Source organism: Heloderma suspectum, chromosome Z, assembly GCF_057233095.1.
Source record: "Heloderma suspectum isolate Gila_16-S chromosome Z, 16-S_ref, whole genome shotgun sequence".
Lineage (NCBI taxonomy): Eukaryota > Metazoa > Chordata > Lepidosauria > Squamata > Helodermatidae > Heloderma > Heloderma suspectum.
Genome location: NC_139476.1, coordinates 3386730 through 3410273, shown reverse-complemented (window position 1 = coordinate 3410273; position 23544 = coordinate 3386730). Strand labels below are relative to the sequence as shown.

The 23544-nt window shown below is 48.7% G+C and overlaps 1 protein-coding gene across 2 annotated transcripts in view; it reads left to right on the top strand.

Annotated features, from left to right (window-relative positions):
• The window catches only part of KDM4B (lysine demethylase 4B), a 187789-nt gene that overhangs the window by 148551 nt on the left and 15694 nt on the right, over window positions 1-23544 (top strand). For both annotated transcript variants that reach the window (XM_084825635.1, XM_084825637.1), the window contains exons 12-16: window positions 3255-3375; window positions 7903-8081; window positions 15200-15422; window positions 20029-20105; window positions 20869-20924. In XM_084825635.1, the coding sequence (XP_084681761.1) occupies window positions 3255-3375; window positions 7903-8081; window positions 15200-15422; window positions 20029-20105; window positions 20869-20924 (656 nt within the window). The remainder of the gene's footprint in view (window positions 1-3254; window positions 3376-7902; window positions 8082-15199; window positions 15423-20028; window positions 20106-20868; window positions 20925-23544) is intronic.

Genomic DNA, 23544 nt, shown 5'->3' with positions numbered 1-23544 from the left:
AGCACAAGGCTGATGTAGACAATACTGAACAAGGTGGACCCATGGCCTGACTCTTGTGTAAGGCAGATTCTTATAGTAGCAGAGGAGAGGGCTTTGCAGTATAGGAGTGTGTGCGCTCAGGCATAGCTGGGCATTCTAAGACCAGGGTGGACAGAAGGTAGATCTCCATGTGTTTTGAATGTCAACTCTCAGAAGCCCCTGCCAGCCTGGCCGGTAGTCAGGAATGCTGGGAGTTGAAGCCCAAAACGTCTGGATATCTGCCGTCTCCCTACCCCCGCCGCAAGGGATTCTGCAAAAGGGTTAATGTACTTTGTCGTGAGAAGCGTGGCCTCTCTTGTGCAACATGACCCACCCTGTTTCCTTATGAGCAAAAGAGCGGGAAGCCTTTAACCCACACCTTATTTAAAAGTCGATGTTGTCAAGAGCCAGAGAAGAGAGGGCATGGTCTCATCTGTGGATCACCATGTGGCCATCTCTGCCTGAGAATATCCCTGTCCCATGCATGTCCAGCTATTCTTTAAAAACCTCTCCAAGAAAGAACAATCCACACACCCTTTAGCTGTTTTTTTTGCCAAGGTGCTCTTGTGGTACTAGCTGTTAAGAAGCTTCCCTACCACTCTCTCTACGTGTGAAAGCCATTATTCCTTGGCCTACCCGTTCAACATACTGAAAATAATCCTTGTCCTTCTCAGAACTCCATGTGCTGGGTGCCTCACAATTCTCTGCAGGTATGCAACTTGTTCTAGCATTCAGCATCCTGAGAACCTTAGCTTTGGTTTTTATTTAAGCTTCTAGCCCTTATGCTGGTTGAGAGACGCTGGCAAATGTATGGGTAATGCACAGTCAGGAGAGGCTGAGCAGACCTCCTTTCTCCCTCCTCCATGGCTAGTAGAAGGCGATTGAATGATGGAAAACAGATGCAACTGTGGTGATCATATACAGTTTTTATTCACGTTCAGAGTTTAGGTTACCCCTGTGTCAAATTTGGGATTTTGCAGCATTCTGAGCCTATTCACCTATATATATTTTTTAATTTTGATGTATTTATTGCATTTATATCCTGACTTTTTTCCTCCTGCAAGGAACCCAAGGTGGCTTTCATGGCCCTCCTCCTCTCCATTTTATCCTCACAACAACCCTGTGAGGTAGGTGAGGCTGAGAGTCACTGACTGGCCCAAAGTCACCCAGTGAGCTTTATGGCTGAGTGGGGACTAGAACCCGGATCTCCCGGCTCCCAGTCCAGCGCTCTAACCGCTGCACCACACTGGTTTTATCCTGACTCACAGGTCTCTGCTGACCTGTACCAACACAGGCCACGAGGCACGAAGGGACCTGCCTTGAGCTTTTCATCATAATGCAGCCTTCCCCAGCCTGGTGTCCTCCGGAGGTCTTAGATCACAACTCCCAGCATCCCCTAGCCTTTTGGGTCCCAGCCCCGGTGCAGCACTAGGCTCTGTACTTTACAGTCAGAATCCGATCAGAAGTGGTCGGAACCCAGTTCAGGAATGAGAAGCCCAGGGCCGGAGTTTGACTGTGCCTCGTTGTTTACGTAATGGTAAGAGGAAACGGGGCTGGTTTGGACCTGATCAACCTGGGGAATGTCAGAATCTTCATTGTGTATCTCTGTCAGTATCTCTGTCAGTTTTCTCAGAGAAACTATCTGAAGGGGAGTGAGTCTCCTGTCCAGCTGCGAGTGGTTTACCTTGAATGCCATGCGTTAAGAATGCCTTGAGTTAAGATGGCCAACAGCCTCTGCCTGAAAAACTAGCTGAAGCGGTGGGGGTGAGGGCGTCAGAGGTGTCACACAGGTTGATACGTCAACCCAAGGAGGCAAAATAGAAACGCCCTATGTGGCATAAGTTGTGTTGATAGGCTAAGATCCCCGTCAATGAGATCGTTAAGAGATGTGTTTTGCAGCCCCATCTGTGCTTTTAAGATGATGCCCAGGCTGGGAGCCATTGCTAGGAACATCGTCTTGAATGGCCATCTTTTATCCGTCGTACTGTAACCCTTCATGTTTGACACTTCCCTCCATTAGAGCTGTGAGAAACACTTCTCACGTGGTCTTAGTTAGTTTCATCTGCAAGGTCTTTCCTTGAAACCTGAATTGTCTGATTGATTTGTGAATCGTTAAGAACCTGCCATGGAAAGTATTGCTAAACTTTTCATAGACCTTGAATTCTTGTTTCCTACAAATTACGTATCTTCATCGTCAATAACCAAGAGTGCATGCTGGCTTAGACTGATCCTGACTTTTGGACTTTTCTGGGCCTGGACCCCTGTAGCGTGTTGCTACCAAAGTGGAAGCTATCGTAATCGAAATCTATGTGTGTGTAAGATTACTCTAGACTTACTCTTGAACCTATGTTTTGACTCTTGATTTTATAAGCCTTGACCCATGTAACATGGAGGTTCCAATGAAGATTTCAAGGCTGGACTAAATCTCTGCATGTGTAGATGTATTTAAGTCTTTTTCTCAAAATCTCCTCTTTGATTGCCTAGAACGGTTTATGCCAAGAATCCTTTGAGCCTCTTGCTCTGCATTTCGAGACCCTTGTCTTTGATTGCCAGGCATAGTTTATGCCAAGGATCATTCAAGCCCCGTGCCTTGTATCCTGAACTGTAGAGATTGCCACAAGGAAAAGGGCTGGATGCGCCCGATCTTGTCTGATCTCGTCAGCTAAGCAGGGTCAGCCCTGGTTAGTACTTGGATGGGAGACCGCCTGGGAATCAGGCTTCCAGCATTGAGCATGGGGTTGGATTCGATGGTCTTGTAGGCCCTTTCCAACCCTATGAATCTATGATTGTATGAAACCAAGTTGTATGGATCTCTGACACAGTTACCATTATTAGCTTGTGACTGTTCTTAGAACTACATATAGAGCCTATAGCTAATTGCCATCAGCTCTACGATTTCTAGAGTATTAATAGAGTAATAGTAGTATAATAATACTCTAATAGTATTATTACCATTTAACTTTTATTGTGAAAGCTAAGAAGCTTGTCTATGAAACCTGATTTGCTAACAATAAAAGTTTGTACAGTTTATGGCGTTTCATATTAGTTTGCCAGGATTTGTGTGTGCCAAGATGTGGGCACAGGACATAGCTTTGGGGGCTGCTGGGAGTTGTAGTTCAACACCTCTGCAAGGTTGGGGAAGGCTCCAGTAATGTCACTGTTGCTCTTTTGCTCCCACTCCGAAGTATATGAAGTAATGTGGTGTGTTTCTCCCTCCCTCCCTTCCCACCCCTTAGACGACTTCGACTTTCTCTAAACTGAAGATGGAGATTAAGAAAAGCCGCCGCCACCCTCTGGGCAAGCCACCTACACGCTCCCCCTTGTCGGTGGTGAAACAGGAAGCCTCAAGCGATGAGGGTATGTGTAGTGAGCTTGATGGCAAAGGCCCGGGATGGGAGTCTCTTTCACAGCCTTGCTTTGAATAACTTGCCTGGTCACCCGAGGAATTCCAGGTAGGGAAGTGAGCTGGCCGACTAGAGAAGGGGCTGGTTGCTCCGCTCCTCTGCCGCCACCAGCCTGCTTGGCTTCCATGCTGGCCGTGGGGGTGGAGAAGTGCCTTGCTCTGCAGCAGCTGAGCAGGAGGGGGAAGAGGAGGGATAGCGCGACCTGTCCCTCCTCCACCAGCCAGCTTGATCGAGGGTGTTTTAAGTTGTGCTTACTAGCCTGTGCTTCCATGTTGGCTGCAGGGGTGGCCTGCTGTGGCTCTCCAGATTATTTATTTATTTATTTATTTCATTTCATTTCTATAGCGCCCAATAGCCGAAGCTCTCTGGGCACTTCACAAAAATTAAAACCAAACAACACACAATAAAACAATTTAAAATATATAGAACATTAAAACCACAATATAACAATACAACCACAATAAAACCTAGCAGCAGTGCAAGAGTTTAAAATACAGATTTAAAACAGCAAAGATAAAAATTTAGAAAGCTAAAATGCTAAAATGCCTGGGAAAATAAAAAGGTCTTCAACTGGCGCCGAAAGGAGTACAATGTAGGCGCCAAATGTTTTGTCTTTCAGCTCCCATCAGCTGTGAGGGTTGTTGGGAATTGTAAGCCAAAACGTATGGAGGACCACAAGTTGTCCACCCCTGCTCTGTGGCACTCTTGGAAATCCAAGCTAGTTAAAAAAGCAAAAACAAATTAGCAGGCAAGTAACTTTGGGGGGCGTATTTTCAAGGCTGTGTGTTAATGTACCCGAGAGGTCTTACCTTACAAACAGAAATCCTGCTGCTCCCTTTAGACCAGGGTGGGCAGCTCGTGACCTTCCAGATGTTTTGGCCTACAACTCCCACTACAACTTCAAAGTGATCTTGATAGACTGGAGCGCTGGGCAGAAAACAAGAGAATGAAATTTAATAGGGATCAATGCCAGGTTCTGCACCTAGGAAAAAGAAACCAAATGCACAGTTACAAGATGGGGGATACGTGGCTGAACCACACTACAAGTGAGAAGGATCATGGAATTGTTGTCGATCACAAGCTGAATATGAGCCAACAATGGGATGTGGCTGCAAAAAAGCCAACTGCTGTTTTGGGCTGCATTCATAGAAGCATAGCTTCCAAATCCCGGGAAGTACTAGTTCCCCTCTACTCAGCCCTGGTTAGGCCTCCTCTGGAGCACTGTGTCCAGTTCTGGGCACCACACTTTAAGAAGGATGCAGACAAGCCGGACAGGGTTCAGAGGAGGGCAACAAGGAAGATCAGGGGACTGGAAACAAAGCCCTATGAAGAGAGACTGAAAGAACTGGGCATGCTTAGCCTTGAGAAGAGAAGACTGAGAGGAGATAGGATAGCGCTCTTCAAGTCCCTGAAAGGCTGTCCCAGAGAGGAAGGCCAGCATCTCCTCTCGATCATCCCAGAGTACCGGACACGGAATACTGGGCTCCAGTGACAGGAAGCCACATTCTGGCTGAACATCAGCAAAAACGTCCTGACTGTTGGAGCAATGCAACAGTGGAACCCATGACCTTGGGGGGGGGGGCGCGGTGGGCTCCCCCACCCTGGAGGCGTTCAAGATGACACTGGACAGCCGTCTGCCGGGGATGCTCTGCCCTGGATCCCTGCACTGAGCCGGGGGTGGGTGCGATGGCCTTGTGGGCCCTCCCAGCCCTGCTGTTCTGTGATCACCCCCCACCCCCGGCTCATTTCTCCTGCATCCACCAGAGAGCCACAACAAGGGCGGGTGTGTGTGGGGGGCGTTCAGCAAGAGTGGGAGGTGTTGTTACTCTTCCTCATAGATCCAGTTTACGTCTTAGTTATGTGGGCTTGGAAGCAACGTAAACTATTAAGCTAAAACAGCGGTGGGTAACGTCAGGCCATACAGGGGCTGATTTCTGTCCCTTGGGACTTCCCCACTCCCCGGGGTTCGCACTCCTGCTGCTGGGGGCTGGTGGATGTTGGGAGTTGTAGTCCAGCCCATCCAGAGGATCCCTCCAACTTCATAACTACAAGAACTCAGTTCTTCTCTAAATGTACCATGGCATGGCATTTCAGGAAGGCATCTACTAGTACAGGTGAATGGCTTCCCTTCTGGAGTTTAGCTATCAAAGGTGGCCCTTTTGCAGATGCTAAGGTAATTATGCAAGGGGACCCGGGGCTGCACGAACAGGCAACACTCTGGTATGCTCATCCTGGCTCCAGACAGATGATTCATGACTTTCCCTGAACAAATACTGCTTTTGTCACACAAAAACATAAGTATCATAAGAGATACCGGGCTCCTTCAGTCAAAGATGTGGCTGGTCACTTCAGATCAGTCCACGATGCCTCAGCGCTTCCACTCCTGGTTATGATGTGCACATCTCCCTTCTCTTCTTTCTTGTTCCCTTGCTTCTCTGAGACCCTTCTGTGACTGGCTCTCTCTTCTTCTCCCCCTCATGCTTCTGGACTGTTCCCCTGCCAAGCCCCTGCCTGCTTGGTTTGACCCGATGCCTTCTCGATCCCCCGGCTCCAACTTCCATACAGTGGAGGCTGGTGGCTCCCATGCCAGGGGGGCAGTGAAGCTGTTCTGTGTTTCAGTCTGAACTGTAAAGAAGCTATCCAGGGCGCCCTACACCTTGGATAGCTTCTTTAGCATTCCAACTGGTTCTGACTGAAACTCAGAGCAGATCCACCGGCCCACTGACCTCGGAGCCACCAGCCTCCACTGCTTCCATAGTCCTGCATGTCTTGTACTTGCCTCCTGCCCTGGGCTGCTTTGCCTGCCCCGCCTCCCTTTAGAATCCACACAGCTGATCCGCTGGCCCACAGCAGCCCCTCTTCCTGCTCTCTGCCAGTCTGCCTGCCTTGCCTCCACTTTCGCCGCATCATGGTATTGGCAGCCAGAAAGTGGCATTTCCATTTCTTCACAGAATTTGTGCGAGCCATCAACGTTTTATTTGCTGACAGCTCTCCCGCAAACAATTAGAGTGGCAGTGAACATCGATTGCATCACAGCCCCTCCACAATCCGCTTTTTGTGCTGGAGGTAGGGCATTGCAGGTGACAGCTGGCAAATGGTGTTTTTTTAATCCTGTAGAATCATAGAACAGTAGTGTTGGAAGGGGCCTGCGAGGTCATTGAGTCCAACCCCTTGCTCCATGCAGGAATCCAGGTCAGGGCATCCCTGACAGGGGGCTGTCCAGCCTCGTCTTGAATGCCTCCAGTGTGGGAGAGCCGGCCACCTCCCTAGGTCATGGAATCCAATATCGTGTTGCTCTGACAGTCAGGATGTTTCTCCGGATGACGGCCAGAATCTGGCTTCCTGTCACCTGAACCCATGATTCCGTGTCCTGCGCTCTGAGACGATCGAGAAGAGATCCTGGCCTTCCCCTCTGTGACAACCTTTCAGGGACTTGAAGAGCGCTATCCTGTCTCCCCTCAGTCTTCTCTTCTCAAGGCTCAGCATGCCCAGTTCTTTCCGTCTCTCCTTTCTATCCTCTTTCTCTATTTTGTGATGGCTTCACCTCTGGCTGCTGGCTTGCCGGATCTGACACGCGAGGCTTTACCTCCCATCTCGAGGAGGACCGTCTTTGCCGCGAAGCCCTGTCGCTTCTCGGAGGCCTGAGTCGCAGAGCTGTCAAGCTTGGCCAGATCGAGCCATGGCGTTCCCTGCTCCCTCTCGAGGAAACACCAGCAGTCCAGCACCGAGTGTCTCCTGCAGGGGTTAACAAGGTTACTGTGCATGAGGAGGAAAGCTGGGCGGGGAGAGGCCCATATGTTTGTGAAGAGTTTGGGGACACGCAGCATTCTGTGCTTGAAGGATCAATACAGCTAGTGTGTCAGCTCCCTTCTCCTTCACTTTAATCATGTGCGCGTCTTGGTGACAGAGCTCCTTAGCTCCCTGATCCACTCCTTAGATAGATCCTGGCACACTGCAAGGTGACTGCCCACCTGGTTTTGGTGCCTTGGGATGGGATTTGAGTTTGGCTGCTTTGAGCTAGTTTGCCCTGATACATTTCTGTACAGCAGCAGTATGGTTAGTTTTTAATTTAATCTCAGTGGTTTGTTTTTTTACAAATCTTAGGCAACCTTGAAGGTCTAGTCAGAACTGGAAACGCAGGTTATAAATTTCTGAAAAATAAACAAAGCTGATTTAATTTCTGCGTTAGGTTAATTGGTTGGCACATGGTTACAAAAATACTTCCCCCCCCCCCCCATAATATTTATTTCAGTCATTGATGGGCTTTTGGAGGAGTTGCCTGCCATGACATCACTTTAATGGCTCCGCTGGTTGGCTTTAAAAAGTGCAGACCTAAAGTTCAGGGAAAAGGTGCTGGCTCCTCAAGGCCATTTGGACAATTCCTAGCCGTTGCCCCTGCCTGCCTGCCTGCCTGCCTGCCTGCCTTCCTGCTTGCCTGCCTGCCTAACTGGTTCTCTTTCTCTCTTTCCTCTTGGCTCAGAAACCCTCCCATTCTCTGGTGAGGAGGATATTGGCGATCCAGAGCCCTTGAAGTCCTTGCTTTCCCTGCAGTGGAAAAACAAAGCACCCAACTTTGCGGCAGAGAGGAGATTCAATGCTGCTGCTGCCCTGAGTGAGCCGTACTGCGCCATCTGCACCCTCTTCTATCCCTACAATCAGGTAATTCTGTAGCTTCAGTCTCAAGGAGCAAGCGGACATGCAGAGTGACGCCCGAGGGCCCCTTGTCAAACAAGCAATTTCTTCAGCTACTTCCGCCATCTGTGGGAAAGATGGGTGGGATTTTAGCAGGCTCTGAGTCCCCTGTGGGGGAACCATCCATGCTGGAAGCTCCACCTTTCTAGCTTGGGGGTGACGAATAGTTTGAACAGGAGTTGGATCCTCCTGGCGTTGTTGGACTACAACTCCCATCATCCCTGTCCATTGGCCCCGCTGGCTGGGGCTGAGGGGAGTCTAGCAACATCTGAGTGCTAGAAGTTCCCCTGCCTTGGGTTAGCACAGAAGCGGGCCTGCTCCAAAGCCCCTCCGACTCCCACGATGCCTAGCGGTTAGAGCAGGGGTGGGCAACTTGTGGCCCTGCGGTTGTTCTGGCCTACGATTCCCAGAATCCCTCACCATAAGCTGTGCTGGCTAGGCCTGATGGGAGTTGTAGGCCCAAACACCTGGAGGGCTGCAAGTTGCCCACTGTATGCGAGGGTGTGTGTATCTCTTCCAGCCATGCCAGTAGATGAGGCACCAGCCAGTCCCCTGGGTCGCCTTGTGCTCCAGCGTGAGCAAGGACACAGCCACACGGTGGGAGCAAGCTTGATTTGTCACTGGCCTTCAGTTGTACGAAAAGGAAAGGACTTGTGGGCAGCCCTGTTCTGCATCCAAATTGATAGGCCCTCCACCACTTGAGTTTGCAGTCGTTAGAGGGAACGACCGCAAAGCATTGCAGCATGTGTTTTCTTGCTCACTGTTCCAGTCGGTCCATTGCGCCCTCCTACGTGACACTTCATCCCTGTCTCCCTCCCATCCTGTTTTCCGTGTTCCTCCCCCAGCCGCCAGCGAGTGTTCTGTGGCTGCTGAGCTTGCTAACTCCTCGTTGGGCTGTTCTGGGGGTCCTCTCGCTTTAGGGGGTTTTCCCCCAGTGATTTTTTTTTTTACTTATGCAAACCATGGAGCCTCTCCACATTTTTGATACTGCTTTAGCTATGTAAACAACAGCACTCACTGCCCAGACATCGGAAATAGAGGGGATTATTATGATAAGTAGAGGGGATTATTATGATAAGCAATACGACAATGGAACCAATTACCTGGGGAGGTGGTGGGCTCTCCCACACTGGAGGCGTTCAAGACGAGGCTGGACAGCCATCTGTCAGGGATGCTCTGACTTGGATTCCTGCACTGAGCAGGGGGTTGGACTCGATGACCTTGTAGGCCCCTTCCAACGCTACTATTCTATGGTTCTATTCTATGATTCTAAGTAAGTCTGGATCTACACATGCAGAGGAATGAGATGCTAGAATGGGCTGTATCACTTTGGACTGTCAGAGTGTGATATCACTTTGGACTGCTCATGAAAAAAAATTCACCCACAACTCAGTGTAAATAGAAAGCTAGTACATCAGATAGAAAAGCTCTAGCCCAGCCCTTCTCCTGCTGAGCTGATTTTCTACTTGCAGGGAGTTTTTGATGCGGGGGGCATTAAAATGTGATCTTCCTGTAGTCTGAAGTGGATCAGTCCATTCTACTACCTTGGGACCCTTAACATCCCTCTTTCTGCTGTATGGGTAGACTGTGCCTTAGAGCTGGGTCAGCCTACAACTCCCATCAGCCCTAGCCAGCATAGCCAATAGTAAAGGATCATGGGAGTTGTAGGCCAAAACATCTGGAGGGCCACCAGTTGCCCACCCCTGCCTTAGAGGCAACTGTTTAAAGGTGGTGACCTCATGGGTAAGTCCTGCGTATCTGTCTGCAAGCTGTTCAAAGGAGTCACCATTGGTGTAGCAGTTTAACACTGACCACTGTCTCCATGAGCCTTCACGTGGCAACTGGTAGACGTACGCAAGAGCTACTGTGACCCCAGCTGTATGTTTATACAGCTAGGTTAATCTATGCACGCACTTGGAAGAACTTGGGAACGGAACCCAATGCAATGATTATCTAGAGCTCATGCAGCGCAGTTTAAGGCGGCAACTGGAGGGGTGGAATGTAATACTCTTTTCCTGAGTTTAATTTCAGTTTAATTTCCCCATCATTAGAGTAAATAAGAGATAATATTTGTATGTATTTTCTGGGCACAGTCTAGGCTGCTTTGATTATGAGGAGGGGCTGCTGGGATTTCAAGTTCTGGCAACTTCTGCTGAGGGGGTGTGTGTGTGTGTATAAATTTTTTCTTGGCAACGGTTGCCAAGTGTTAAGCACTTAATGCGCTGCTTTGAATCATCGCTACCTTTCGCTTCAAAAGCACATTAGAAATCAGGCCACGTAGGACTGGCCGCAGCTAAAATACTGTGCAAGACGCTCTCAGTTCCCGCAGAGGTATTTTTGTAAGGATTGCCGCACTGTATAAGGCTAAAAGTATAAGGCTCCATCTGGCCCAGGGGTAGGCAACCTGGTGTGCTCCAGATGTTTTGGACTACAAACCCCATTGGCTGTGCTCGATAGGCATGAGGGTTCCTACCCCAGTGCTCTGCCTTCACCTGTGTCCAGCCATTTGCCCATTGGAAGACCACAAGAAGGGGAAATCAGCAATAGCCATCTCCACTTATCCCTACGTTAGTTACCTCGAGATCATCTGCAACTGGCGGGTGGGGGTGGGGGGCTTACTGATCCAGTGCTGTAACTAGCAGAGTTTGATTTTTTTTACAGGTCTGCTGCTTTTCCTCTGGAACTCCCCTTCCCCTGCCATTTTCTCCGGTCTCCAGGTTCTGAAATGTGTCTCCTGATCAAGTAGCAGAAAGTGCTGGGGAGGAAGGCTTCCAAATGAAAAGTGAGAGCAGGGAAAGGGTTAAGCTCCCCCTCTCCTGTCAGTTGGTTTCTCCTTGCAAGGGTGGGCATCTCCTCTTCGCCTGTTCTGGCCATGAGCAGATTATTTGCCCAGCTTTGCCCGTGTTTCACCCCCATCTTTCTTACAAAAGGTGCCTGTTCCCTTTGCACCTGGGTGGGCTCTTTCAAGGTATGCATTTTTAAGAAACGGGATTTAGCCATGGGAAGTGCGCTGCTGGGCGGGAGAGCCATCCTGATTTATTCTGCTGCCTGACAGTTGAGTGTGTCCCCTGAGCGCTGCACAGTGCTGCTGTATAATGAATTCTGAGGAGACTTGGGCTGCGTTCAGTGCTTTGTCTCACAACCCTAGTTTTGCTACCAGAAACCTTGAGGTGCCCTTCCAGAGAGAAAATCTTGCTGAAAGAGCAGGAGAGGGTGCCGCGGAGATGGGGGAGGGACAACCGAGCCGTGCTTTTCATCTTCCTCCTCCTATCTCTATGAGTCCTTTTCCTCCAGGTCCCCCAACCTGGCCCAGCCTTATTTCAAGAGATGCTTCGCAGTCGCCGCATTTTGATGAGCTATATCGCTGTTCTGGCGTTCTTCAGAGGGACAAGCAGCATGTGCTTAGTGGACCTCCCCACTTTTCTCAAGGACAGAATGCCAGTGTTGCCCAAAACACACGTCGCTGCCCCTTGATGGCACACATGTGATATCACGTCTTTTTGAAATTCGTTTTATTTAAAACATTTATTGGCCGCCTTTCAGGGCAGAAGCCCACCCAAGACGGTTTACCTCAATTAAATACATAAAAACAGTGAAAATATTAAAAGTGATAAACATAAAACACAGTAAATTAGCAATAAAAACAACAAGAAAAGGCAACAAGAAAACCAGCAACAAGAACAGCAGCAATAACGGCAACAACAGCAGTCATATTGAGAGAAGACCACGGTAAAATAATACATTTTCAAGGCCGCCTTAAATACCTGCAATGACGGAGCATGGCGGAATTCGGATGAGAACTTGTTCCAAAGGTGTGGGGCCACTGCTGAGAAGGCCCTCTCATGTTTGGTCACCCACCTGACTGCTGTGACAGGTGGGCAGATGAGAAGGGCCTCTATTTCTGATCTTAAAGTGTGGGCAGGCTGATATGGCTGAAGGCGGTCCTTCAAGTCACTTGGTCCCAAACCGTTTAAGGCTTTAAAGGTCAAAACCAGAAATTTGAATTGGTCTCAGAAACACACTGGCTGGCGCAGTATAAGTGTTATATGATCGAATCGCCTCGCTCCCAGCAATACTCAGGCGGCCGCATTCTGCACCTTTGCATGAATTGATCTACAGCAACTGCTGCCGCTTTTTTTTCTGATCACCCAGCATGACCTGGGAATCCCCACTTTTACCAAACCTAGGGGCTGAAAGAGAGGCCAGAACCCTCCTGTACTAAACACCCTTTCATCACCACCTGCAGCCAGGTAGTGAAAGGGTCAAATAGGGGTTCCAAGCCTATGCACTGCCCAGACCCTGAGATCATCTTCAGTGGTCCTTCTCCAGGAGCCACTGCCAAAGGACGTGAAGTGGGTGGCTACCAGGAAGAGGGCCTTTTCTGCTGTGGCCCCCCAGGTGTGGAATAAGCTTCACAGCCAGCCTCGTCTCGTGCCAAATTGTGCTCTTTTTGGCACCAGTTGAAGACCATTTTATTTTCCCAGGCATTTTAGTCTTTTAGTTCAGTTGTTTTCAGTCTGTTCCTATATTTTAAATCTCTGCATTGCTGCTCGGTTTTATTTTGGCTTTTATTTTATACTGTAGTTTTAAACATTTTATTTTTATTTAAAACATTTACGTCCTGACCTATATCATTAGGATCTCAGGGCAGCGTACCGATAAAATCAATTTAGACAGTTCAAAACAATAAATAATTTAAACAACTAAAAACATCAAACCATTAAGCAAGCTAATACCAATTTAAAATCTAGAACAATAAAACAGTTAAAGAGTGTTCTACTTTAGGGAATGCATTTAGCCCTCAAAGGGTTCCCTCATGTAACTTAAAGAGACGTTGCATCAATTAGTGCTCTGCGTTAAGCTGGCAGCTGGCACTGCACATAAGTTTAAATGATTTTTTTTATTGCTAACTCTATGTTTTACTTATTTTTTTTACAATATTTATATACCGCTTCATATCTAGAACAGATCTCAGAGTGGTGAACACAAAAACTAAAACAATAAAAAGGATTAAAACATCACATTAAAATTATACTTGTTTAAAAAACACAGTGCCAATAAAAACCATAGCTGGTCAGTTAAGGAGTGCCTCCTGGAAGAGTGCTGTTTTCAAGAGGCACCAGAAACAATGCAGTGTTGGGACATGCCTGAGCTCTAGGGGCAGGGAATTCCAAAGAAAGGGGGCTGCCATGCTGAAGGCTCTCCTGGTGGACTGCAACCGGGCCATGGGTCCATGTGGAACCACCAGGAGCATGCCCTCCCATGACCTCAGTGACCGGGCAGGTTGGTAAGGGAGAAAGCGCTCTCTCAGGTATCCTGTCCCAAGTCGTTTAGAGCTTTGTACACTAGTACTTATACCCTAACCCTGGCCCCGTAGCACATAGGCAGCCCGTGCAGTTCCCTCAGCAAAGGAGTTGCATGCTGGAAAGGGGCAGCTCCCGACCACAGCTGAGCTGCTGCGTTCTGCACTGGCTCCAGCTCCCGACCAGCCTCAAGGGCAGCCCCAAGTAGAGTGCGTTGCAGTAGTCCAGTCCTGAGTGGTACAGTGGCGCCTGTACCACTGTGCCCAAGCTGTCCCTGTCCGGGACACTCCAAGCTGCCATGGCTGCTTAGGACTCCATCGACAGTGATGGATCTAGGAGTTCCCCCAGACTGTGGACCTGATCTTTCAAAGGGAGTGCAGCCCCATCAAGAACAGGCAATAGCCTGTCCCCCAGACCTGGGAACCACTCACTCACAGGACTTCTGTCTTGCCAGGATTCAGCTTCAGTGTATTGGCCCTCATCCAGCCCATTACAGAGTCTAGGCACTGATTCAGTACTTGCACAGTCTCTCCTGATTCAGATGTCACAGGGAGATAGAGCTGTGTGTCATCAGCATACTGATGGCACTTGGCTCCAAATCCCCTAATGACTCCTTCCAGCAGCTTCATAAAGGTATTAAATAACATTGGGGGCAAGATGGTACCCTGTGTAACCCCCTGGTTCAATTGCTAAGGGGCCAAGGCATGGTCACCCGATGTTACTCTCTGAAGCTGGCCATGCAGGTAGGAATGGAACCACCGTAACACAGTTTTATGATGTAACAGGAAACCATAGCTCCCTGCTATGTGAGTTAGTCATGCTGATACTTGAACCCCCCCTCTCCCATCTCCTTTATGACCACAAGGAGGAGATTGGAAGCTTCCACCTCTAAACAAACCACACTTCCCAGTTAGAGTCTGAACTCTAACCATGGTTTGTCTAAACTCTAGTTAGTGAACAAACCAGGATCTGAGACTGTAGTTTGATCCTGCCTTGTTTTCTTAAACCACAGTTCAAACAGACCACAGTTCCCAGAGTCCAGAGCTCATGGGTAAAATATAACTTGTTTAAAGTAGAAAGCATTAAGTTTCCAATCTCCTCACAGCGGTGAAATAGAAGGAAAGGGGAGGAATGTGCAGTGCTCATGGCAGCTCGTTCATGGAGTGGGAAACCAGGGCTTCCTGTCACATCCGAACCAGGCCTTTGAATAGTTGGGCAGAGAATGTGACAGGTTATAAAAATTAATAAAATAGAAACAGTTTTGTTTTTTCTGTGGTGGAGCGGGGATATCTAGCATCATGTGCGATGCTGCAAAGGGTGCCTGCTACAGAGTCATCTGAGGTTGTTTTTCTGTCTTCTGAGTAACCAGAGACTCTGACTGATGAGCCAAGGGAGGGTGCTCTCTTCTGGTGGTGGGCAGACCTCTGGCTTGTGGAATCCACTTTGTTGTTGTCTGGAACCCCAGGATCCACTAACCAGAGAGCCTGATGTAACAGACATTCACGTAGAATGAAAGAACTCTGGGCCCAGGCATTTGTCTCAAGTACCCGGATTGAATGGAGCTCGCAGCCCAGGCTTTCCTCATTTCAGCAGTATAATTGAATGGGTGGTTGTGGGTGGGTGGTGGTGCTATTTTGTTGCTGCTATTGCTAAAGCAATCGGGAGCTGGAAGCCCTCGCCAGTCTATCGTCAGTCACCCAGAGATCTACCAGGATATCCCAATCGTCCTCCTGCCCTCCCCTGCTCTACACCCTAGTAATTATTTGTGTTTTCTCCTCCAAGACCTTGCAGATGGAAAAGGAGGTTGCCCCTCTGCCCACAGGTGAAACCTCCTTGCCCCAGCCCTCATTCAGAAGCGGGCAGAAGACCAAGCCTCTCATCCCTGAAATGTGCTTCACCTCGAGTGGCGAAAACACGGAGCCCCTCCCGTCCAGCTCCTACATCGGGGAGGATGGCAGCAGCCTGCTGATTTCCTGTGCCAAGTGCTGCCTGCGGGTCCATGCCAGTAAGTGTGTGCTGAGACGGTGCACTGCAGCTGCTGGTTTGCACTCTGGGCCCAGCCTCATCTCTCCGTGGCTTCAGGACCTCGGCCCAAACATCTCTCAGTCCTTCCCCTCCCATTCCCAAGCAACCTCAAAGTCTGCCAGAGCGTTGCCCTCTATCTGCTGCTTTGAGGACCGGAGCTGAGTACCAGAATGAGGCCACAGGTGGCCTAGTAAGAACGGCCTCCCGAGAGCATCACTGGGGGGGACGGAAACTTCCAGTGAGGCCTCCATATGCCAAGCAGTATGATCCTTGGCCTTCATTTCCCCCTCCCCCTGCTAATCTCCAACCTGGATCATGGGGGGATATACGGGGCCTGCCTTATACCAGGTCAGACTACTGTGACATCTAGCCCAGGGCTCTAGAACCTCTTTCAGCACAAGGGCCAAATTCCATTTTTGGGAAGCCCTCGGGGGCCATGTTTCAGCTGTGGGTGGGGCTGAAGGCAAAACGGGCTAGGACAGAATATACCAGTGTCTTGTATCTTCAAGCTCTTACTGCCAGAAACAAAGCCTCTGGACTGGCACTTCGGCCTCTCTGAAAGGGGTTTAGCTATCTCGGGAACCCTGGAGGGGCAGATTGGGGCCCCTGGTGGCCCAGATTTGGCCCCTGGGCCTGAGGCTCTACACCCTTGATCTAGCCCAGCATTGCTCACTTTGACTAGCTGTGTCTCTCCAAGGTTTCTGGCAGAGAGGGAGAGAGAACCTGTGACAGGGAAGACACTTGATAATTTTAACTGGAGATTAAACCTGGGACCCACAGAGCTACGGTCCCTCTACAATCCTGCCTCTTAAAATCACCGTTTATTGTCTTTCTCTTCAACTGGTAGTTGAACACGTGTTCTTCTTCATCTTTCTGATATCCTGGTAGAAGTGCATCAACCATACCCATTTCTCTCTGCCTCTGCTCTCTCTGTCTATCTCTCTGCTCTTCGGCCTTCTGTATGCATTCTGTACAATTACTTGTTAAATCTATACCCTGCCACCCTAATCTGTCTTCTTAGGCTGGCTGGCAGTGAATACAGGCAGCATCTCACATGCTTCGTTTCCTGTTCTTTGGGAACAACACGGCTACTGAGACCTTGATCAATAACATGTCAATGCACAGCTCTTCCTTGAATCACAAATATGTTACAGACTGTGAAACCTTGGGTGCAGGGTAGGTGGGAATATCCTCACCGGGGATGCTCCTATTTAGGTCAGCTCATTTTTGAACCACAGGATGCAAGCTTTCGAGTCTTGCAGGATTTCGAAAGTGGATTTGTTGGTGCAGGTTTCTCTCATATTCTGTGTTTCTCATCAATGTGGTTGCTTTCCTGGGCTGTGGGAGGGCACTGGATTCTCATTTGAACCTTTTCTTTTCCATGTTTTGTCCCTATACTGGAATAGCAAAGAGTGGAAATGTTAGTCTGGGGGCAGGGGGAGACAGAGAGACCCAGAGTCCTATGGTGCATTAAGGATTTATTTAGTTACATCCTAGTCCCCTTTTTCTCTACAGCAGGGGCAGGAAAGCTGTGGCTCTCTGGATGCTGTTGCCCTCCAACTCTCATCAGCATGGGCAATGGTCAGGGCTGATGGGAGTTGTAGTCTGACAGCATCTGGAGGGCCACAGATTCCTACAGTTTTAAAAGCTCAAGGCAGCATATGGAGGATGATCCTTTGTACGTTTTACAACCGTCCTGTGAGAGTGGTTGGTTGAGGGCATCAGAGAGACTTGTTCAGGGCCACCACTGACCATCATGGCTGGGAGAAAATTTGAAGCAGAGTCCAACATTCTGTCCACTGAGCCACATCACTTTTTTGAGGGTGTGTCTGAGAGGAAGGTGCCGTATACTGAGCTATCTCTGCACTGATTGGCAGTGACTCTCTGGGGCTTCAGATAAAGACCTTTCTTTCCCAGCCTTACCTGGAGATGCCGTTGGCTAAACCTTAGACCTTCTTTGTGCATGGGATGTTCTCTACCGCTGAGTTTACAACCTTTTCCAGATAAAGTAGATTCCTGCCTATGAAAGCTTGTTCCACATTAAGGTCCATAAGTCACATTGGGCTTTTTTTGGACAAATGGGAAAAGGGGGGTGGGTGGGAGCCGGAACATCTGGTTGCAGGCCAGGAAGGCTGTCTGCAGACATTAACAGACCCTTCAAGCTTTGTAACTTCCACTTAGGAAGGAAAATGAGGAAGGGGTAGGAGTACAGAATCTCCTTAAAGAGGAATATATAACCTGCATCTCGTGAATGTTATCAGAGCGGGATCTCTTCTGCCTTTCCAGGGTGCGCTCTTCCTCTCTGGAAAGCAGAGCAGCACAGGGGACTCTGGGATATAATTTTAATGACCTGATGGGGAGTGTGCTCTGGTGCATAAAGCATATGTGAATGGCCCAGACATCAGGACGCCCTTCACGATAAGCCCTCTGGGCGTCCCCAAACGAGGACACCCTAAGCAACATACCTGAGCGAGGAGAGCAGCTGTGCGTCCAGCTGAAAAGCAGCCCAACAGGAAGATAACTGAGAAGAAGCCAGACCCAGATGAGTCTGCCTCTTTCCCTGGCTTGATTTGGAAACTTCCCCTCTGAGAGACCAAAGGATGTTTTTGTGTCACCCGCTGAAGCCTTCGCTGGCTCAGTGTTTCTGCTAGAGTTTGGGCTCCTGGCAAGACGGTATCTATTAGAGGAGAGGCCATTATTTTATTGGGTACTTTTCTCCCGCTGACACATCCGTTACAGACCGGCCTCCTCCAAAGCCTTCAGTCTGAGTGGAATGGTTAATTTGGAAGGCAGGGAAGGTCCAGGAAGGGCAACAAGAAAAGTTTCTGAAATGTATTTTCTCTCAGAGGTAGCTTCTCCTCAGCGTACCTTTTAAAGACCATTTACTCAAATGAACCCTTTTGCTAATTTCAAGTGAATTTTCAGGGGAGGTGAAGAAAGCACCAGATATTGGGGGCGGGGGGAGAGGGGATGAAATGATGTCTCCTGGAAGAGGGTATGGCTGGCTGGCTGCTGGAACCCTGAATCGGAACGCTCCACGCTGCAACACTTCGTTGCAGGTCCGACTTCTTTTACTAGTTCAGGTTCTGCCTTCATTGCTCAGAATATAAAATACAGCTATTCAGCAATGCAAGAATGATGAAAATCTGTCTAAAAACTACTCAAATCTAGTCAGGCTCTCTCCCCCTGCCCCCAACATCTCTTTAAGGAGCAGAGCCTGGAAACGGCACTGTGCTTGTTACAAAATGTGTCTGTGTGTTTTCCTCTCTTTGTATTTCTTTGTATTTCATGTGTACTTCCGCATCTTTGCAAAATTGTCTCTTTCCTTCCAAAAGAGAACTCTCCCATACTCCACAAATATGGAGGTCTGTCTTTCCCGTAGTCATGAAGCAAGTAATTGGTGCTGAAATTTCACGGTCCCTTCACACAGCTTTTGGGCTCCATAAATATTTCAGTTAAAGTCAACAGTTTCATTTTGGGTCTCCCGGACAACTTTCCAAAGGAATGGCAGCCAAGCCCTGACCATTCCTTTTTTAAAAAAAACCAGGTCTGAATTCAACATCCCCCCCCCCTTTTCGAGGGCCAGGTGACCTGCAAGAAGATGACTGGGTTTTGTGTTATTGACTTCTCCTTCCCTTCACTCTGGGGATTGTATCTGTCTCTAATCATGAGTGCCCTTTTCACTGACTCACCTTTCCATTGCGGGCATGTGGGGAAGGGCCGAAGGTAGCCCCCCCACCCCACCCCGTGGATCTCCTTTCTCCTGGAGATGAGCCAAGGCCCTAGCCTGGCCCTCTGAACAGAAGCCTTATTAAAATCTTTTTTATTTGAGCTAGCATTTAGAGGCCAGGAATACCTTTTTTAATGATGGCTGGCAAGAGAGCATTCACCTTTTGTCTGTTCTGTTGTGCATCTTATTCGGAACTTCTTCCAAGCACCAGATATTTATTTATTTACTTACTTACTTACTTACTTACTTACTTACTTACTTACAATGTTTGTATACCACTCCACATCCAAAGATTTCAGAGTGGCGAAAAGCAGATAGGGTAAAAGGATAAAAGCCATGTTAAAATAATTACTGTTTTTAAAAAGAAACAAAGTTCTGATCAACCAAGTTCTGATAAAACCGTGGCCAGTCACTCAAGGAAGGCTTCCTGAAATAACAGTGTTTTCAGGAGGCGCTGAAAACAGTGCCTGCCTGACCTCCAAAGGCAGGGGGTTCCGTAAGGAGGGGGCCACCACACTGGGCTATCTTCTTCACACTGGACTCCAGTTGGTCATAGGTTCATGTGGAACCACCTGGAGCATGCCCGCTGATGACCTCAGTGACCAGGTAGTTCATTAGATGAGCGGGCTAGACCGATGGGCAATTCATTAGCTCAGCTGTAGTCATGGGGGTGTCTTCCCTTTCTCTCTATGAACCTTTAAGTTTACAAAGGAGGCTTCCTGCATCGCTCCGGTGGCACCGGTTCAACTCCTGAGAGATCCACAGGAGTGAGGGATGCACTTGGGGCTTTTTAAGGGTGGTTTTATTTGAAGTTTCGTTCCTCTTTTTCAATTCGATGCTTTTTGATTTGTCACAGGTTGCTACGGCATACGGCCTGACCTTGTGAACGACGGATGGACCTGTTCCCGGTGCTCAGCCAATGTGCTGCTAGCGGTACGCAAGCCTTCTCTCTAGGTGGTCTAGGAGGGTTCATTCATTGGGGATGTTGCCCCTGCCGAAGAAAGTTTAGGAAGTTTAGCCGGGTGCATCCTGTTTATGGAATCTCCCCCCCCCCCCCGAGATCTGCCCTGTGCCTACATTGTTATAGTTTGGAGACCTTACTTTTCTCCCAGGCATTTTAGAGTTAGTTTTTAGATTTTACAGCTGTTCTTATATATATATAGCTTATCTATTCCTGCGATGTTCGTTGTTTTGTTTTGTATTTTATTCTTTTAATTTATAATTTGTCTCGAGAACATTTGTTGTTGGGCAGATAAAAAATACAATAAATAAACAAACAAACCATGCATGTCTCCAATATGAAAAGACAAGCCTTTGGGCCAGCCCCCAAAATATGACCGCCAATATTTCCAAAGGCATGACTGATTGATTTAATTTGTACCCTGCCTTTCGACCAAGAAGATGGCACTCAAGGCAGCTTACAATCGTAAGATAAATAAAAACATGATTAAAACAATAATTGAACAAATACATTAAAATTAAATTAAGTCAAAAAGACAACAAGAGTCTTCACCTCACTTCAGACTTGCATTCACAATCATGAGAGCTAGAAATGTGCTTGTAGTGTTGAAAAGATTTTCCAGATGCTACGCTGGTACACCCACACAGCGCTCTTCATTGAAGGCCCTTTGAAGGCGTATATGGCCTTGTGTCAAGGAAATGCTCTTTGCCCTTTGTCTCCATGTTGTCTTTGCAGGATTGCTGTCTCTGTAATCTCAGGGGAGGAGCCCTTCAAAAGACCACAGATGGAAGGTAAATTGGGTACCAAAAATGTTAATTTGTGTACACTGTAATTCTGTTCCCCAACAGTGTTCTACTGTGATTCCTGCTTCGAAAGGCACAACAGCTCCTTCCGAAAGGATGAAGCAGTCCTGCAAATGTGAGCCTCCAATTAGGAAGCGTGGGGGGAGACCCACTTGCAATGTAGTTCTATCTATTAAGTGCATTACATGCAATTGGCTCGCTTTTACTTTGACCACAAGGATTTGTTTTATTGTTACATGAAGATGCTGGAAAACCCATTGCTTTAGCTGTCTTTCTGGGTGGACTTGCAGGCTTTCTACATTTGTGACGTCTGTTGGGTGCTTTACGATACCTTAATCTGTTTGGGCTTTTTCCAGTAATGTCTTTTTAACGCTTCAGGGAGATTTTCACAGCTAAGCTTAATCTTGTTGTTCTGTGTTTTTGTTTTAAATTGGTGTGCCGTACCGACTGTGGCATTAAAATGCAGGCTTTTCCTTTTCTTACTGGGGGAGAAATAAGCCCCCCAGCCCACCCCTAAGCCATTCTACAGACTTCTCCCAAACCTTTGACAGAGTAATGAAGATTGCAGGTGTTTGACAAATATCGCGGGCGAGTTTAACAATGCGAAAAGCTGAGTTAGGAACCCCCGCTTGTCTTGAGGTGTCACAAAAGTATCGCTTCTGTACAAACTCTCCTAGATCATCGGAACGTCGGAAGCTGCTTCATGCTGAGTCAGAACCGTGGCCCACCTAGCCTGGCATTTTCGACACCGACTGGCAGCAGTGACTCTCCGGGGCTTCAGGCAGGAGTTTTTTCCAGCCCTCCCTGGAGATGCTGGGAGTCGAACTTTCTGCGTGCAAAGCAGGTGCTGTGCCACTGCGCTGTGGCCCGCCCCATGCTCCCACCAGAGTCGATGGGTTCAGTGTTGTCACTGCCGCTTAGCTCTTCACCGGTGACTGGCAGCTGCTAGCCTTGAAGACCAGATGTGGCCGGTGGGCCACCACTGCCCACATGCACCCTCCTGGTACTGAAAAGGGAGCCTCTCAGCCTCAACCGGCCCCTCACAGCTGGCTTCTGGCGAGACGCTGCTGGAAGGCTCTACAGGCTGCTTTGTGCTCTTATTTCTTCCATCTCCACCAGTCCAACCTTGTCACAGCCAGTAATGAAGAAGAAGCAGGGAGGTTGGACTTTGGCCCGCTCCTCTTACCTTTTCTGTGCTCGGTGTTGCCCCGTTGGCCAGTCTAGTTGTTGAACGCGGAGTTCTGCCTCCGCGCCCTCTCCCTTCCCGCCTAGGCCGTGCGGCGTAGTCACTGGGCCCCAAGGCTTTGCCTTCGAGTCCTCCTTCAAAGGAGGGCAGGGACTCAGAACAACAGGAGTGAATTACTGGAACTGCTGGGGAGTGGTCACATTTCAGCCCAGAGGAAGTGATGCAAACAGGAGTGGGTGGAGCTCCTCACACCTTAGAAATAGTGGCCTCTCTTCAGTTGAGGCTTTGGAGAGAGCACGAGGGAGGCATGGAGTGTGTGTTCACGCTGCTTCATATAAGCGCCGGCAAACAATCCAAGCTAGGGCTGCAACATTAATGGACTGATCAGATTGATTAAACTTGTCTGGATCGATGAACAGAGTCCTGAATAATCAGGGCTCTCCCCTAAGCCAACGCGTAGACTTAAAATCTCCTGTTGTGCCGTTCATTTGTCATTTTGAGCCAAGCCACGGTGTTGGCTCCTCACTTTAGCTGGCCCACTAGACATGGGGAGGTGATGCTGGCACTGACCTGCGCCTGGGCAGAGCATGCTCCGGGGGGTGGCGGTAGGACAAAACTAAGCAGGGGAAAACGTGTGGGTGGCGGGTGGAGAGAACCTCGGCAGAGAACAGCGATGCAGCACAGCCAAGGGGCACAGGCTTCTTGGGCATCCTGGAAGTGCCTGTCCGGCTGCTGCTGGCCTGGGAACGCCTGAAAAGTCAAAGGAATTGTCCTGTATTTTTAATTTTTATGCATTTAAAATTACTTCTAAGCCGCCTTTAAGGGTGGGTGTACATAGTAAAGGTTCCTTTGCTGACGGAGCTGCGCTGGCCGCCTATTTGCTACTGGGCCAGGTTTAAGGTTTTGGTGCTAGTGTACAAAGCCCTAAACGACTTGGGATCAGGATTCCTGAGAGTGCCTTCTCCCTTACCTACCTGGCCAGTCACTGAGGTCATCGGAGACCATGCTCCTGGTGGTTCCAAATGGACCTGTGGCCCGGTTAGAGTTCACCAGGAGAAGAGCCTTCAGTGTGCTGGCCCTCTTCCTGTGGGATTCCCTGCCTCTGGAAGTTAGGCAGGTGCCAACACTGAGTTGTTGTCGGCGCCTCCTGAAAACAGCTCTTTTCCAGGAAGCCTTCCTTGGTTGGCCAGCCTCGATTTTATTGTCACTCGTGTGTGTGTGTGTGTGTGTGTGTGTGTGTGTGTGTGTTTAAAGAATAATGTTAATACCATGTTTCATTCTTCTTTTTATCTTTTGTTCATTTTATCTCTTCTTGTTCACCGCTCCGGAATCTGTTTAGATTACATGGACTGATAGATAAATGTTGTGAATAGATAAATAAATAATAAAAGGTGGTGTGCACCATGAAAGCAACAATAGAGC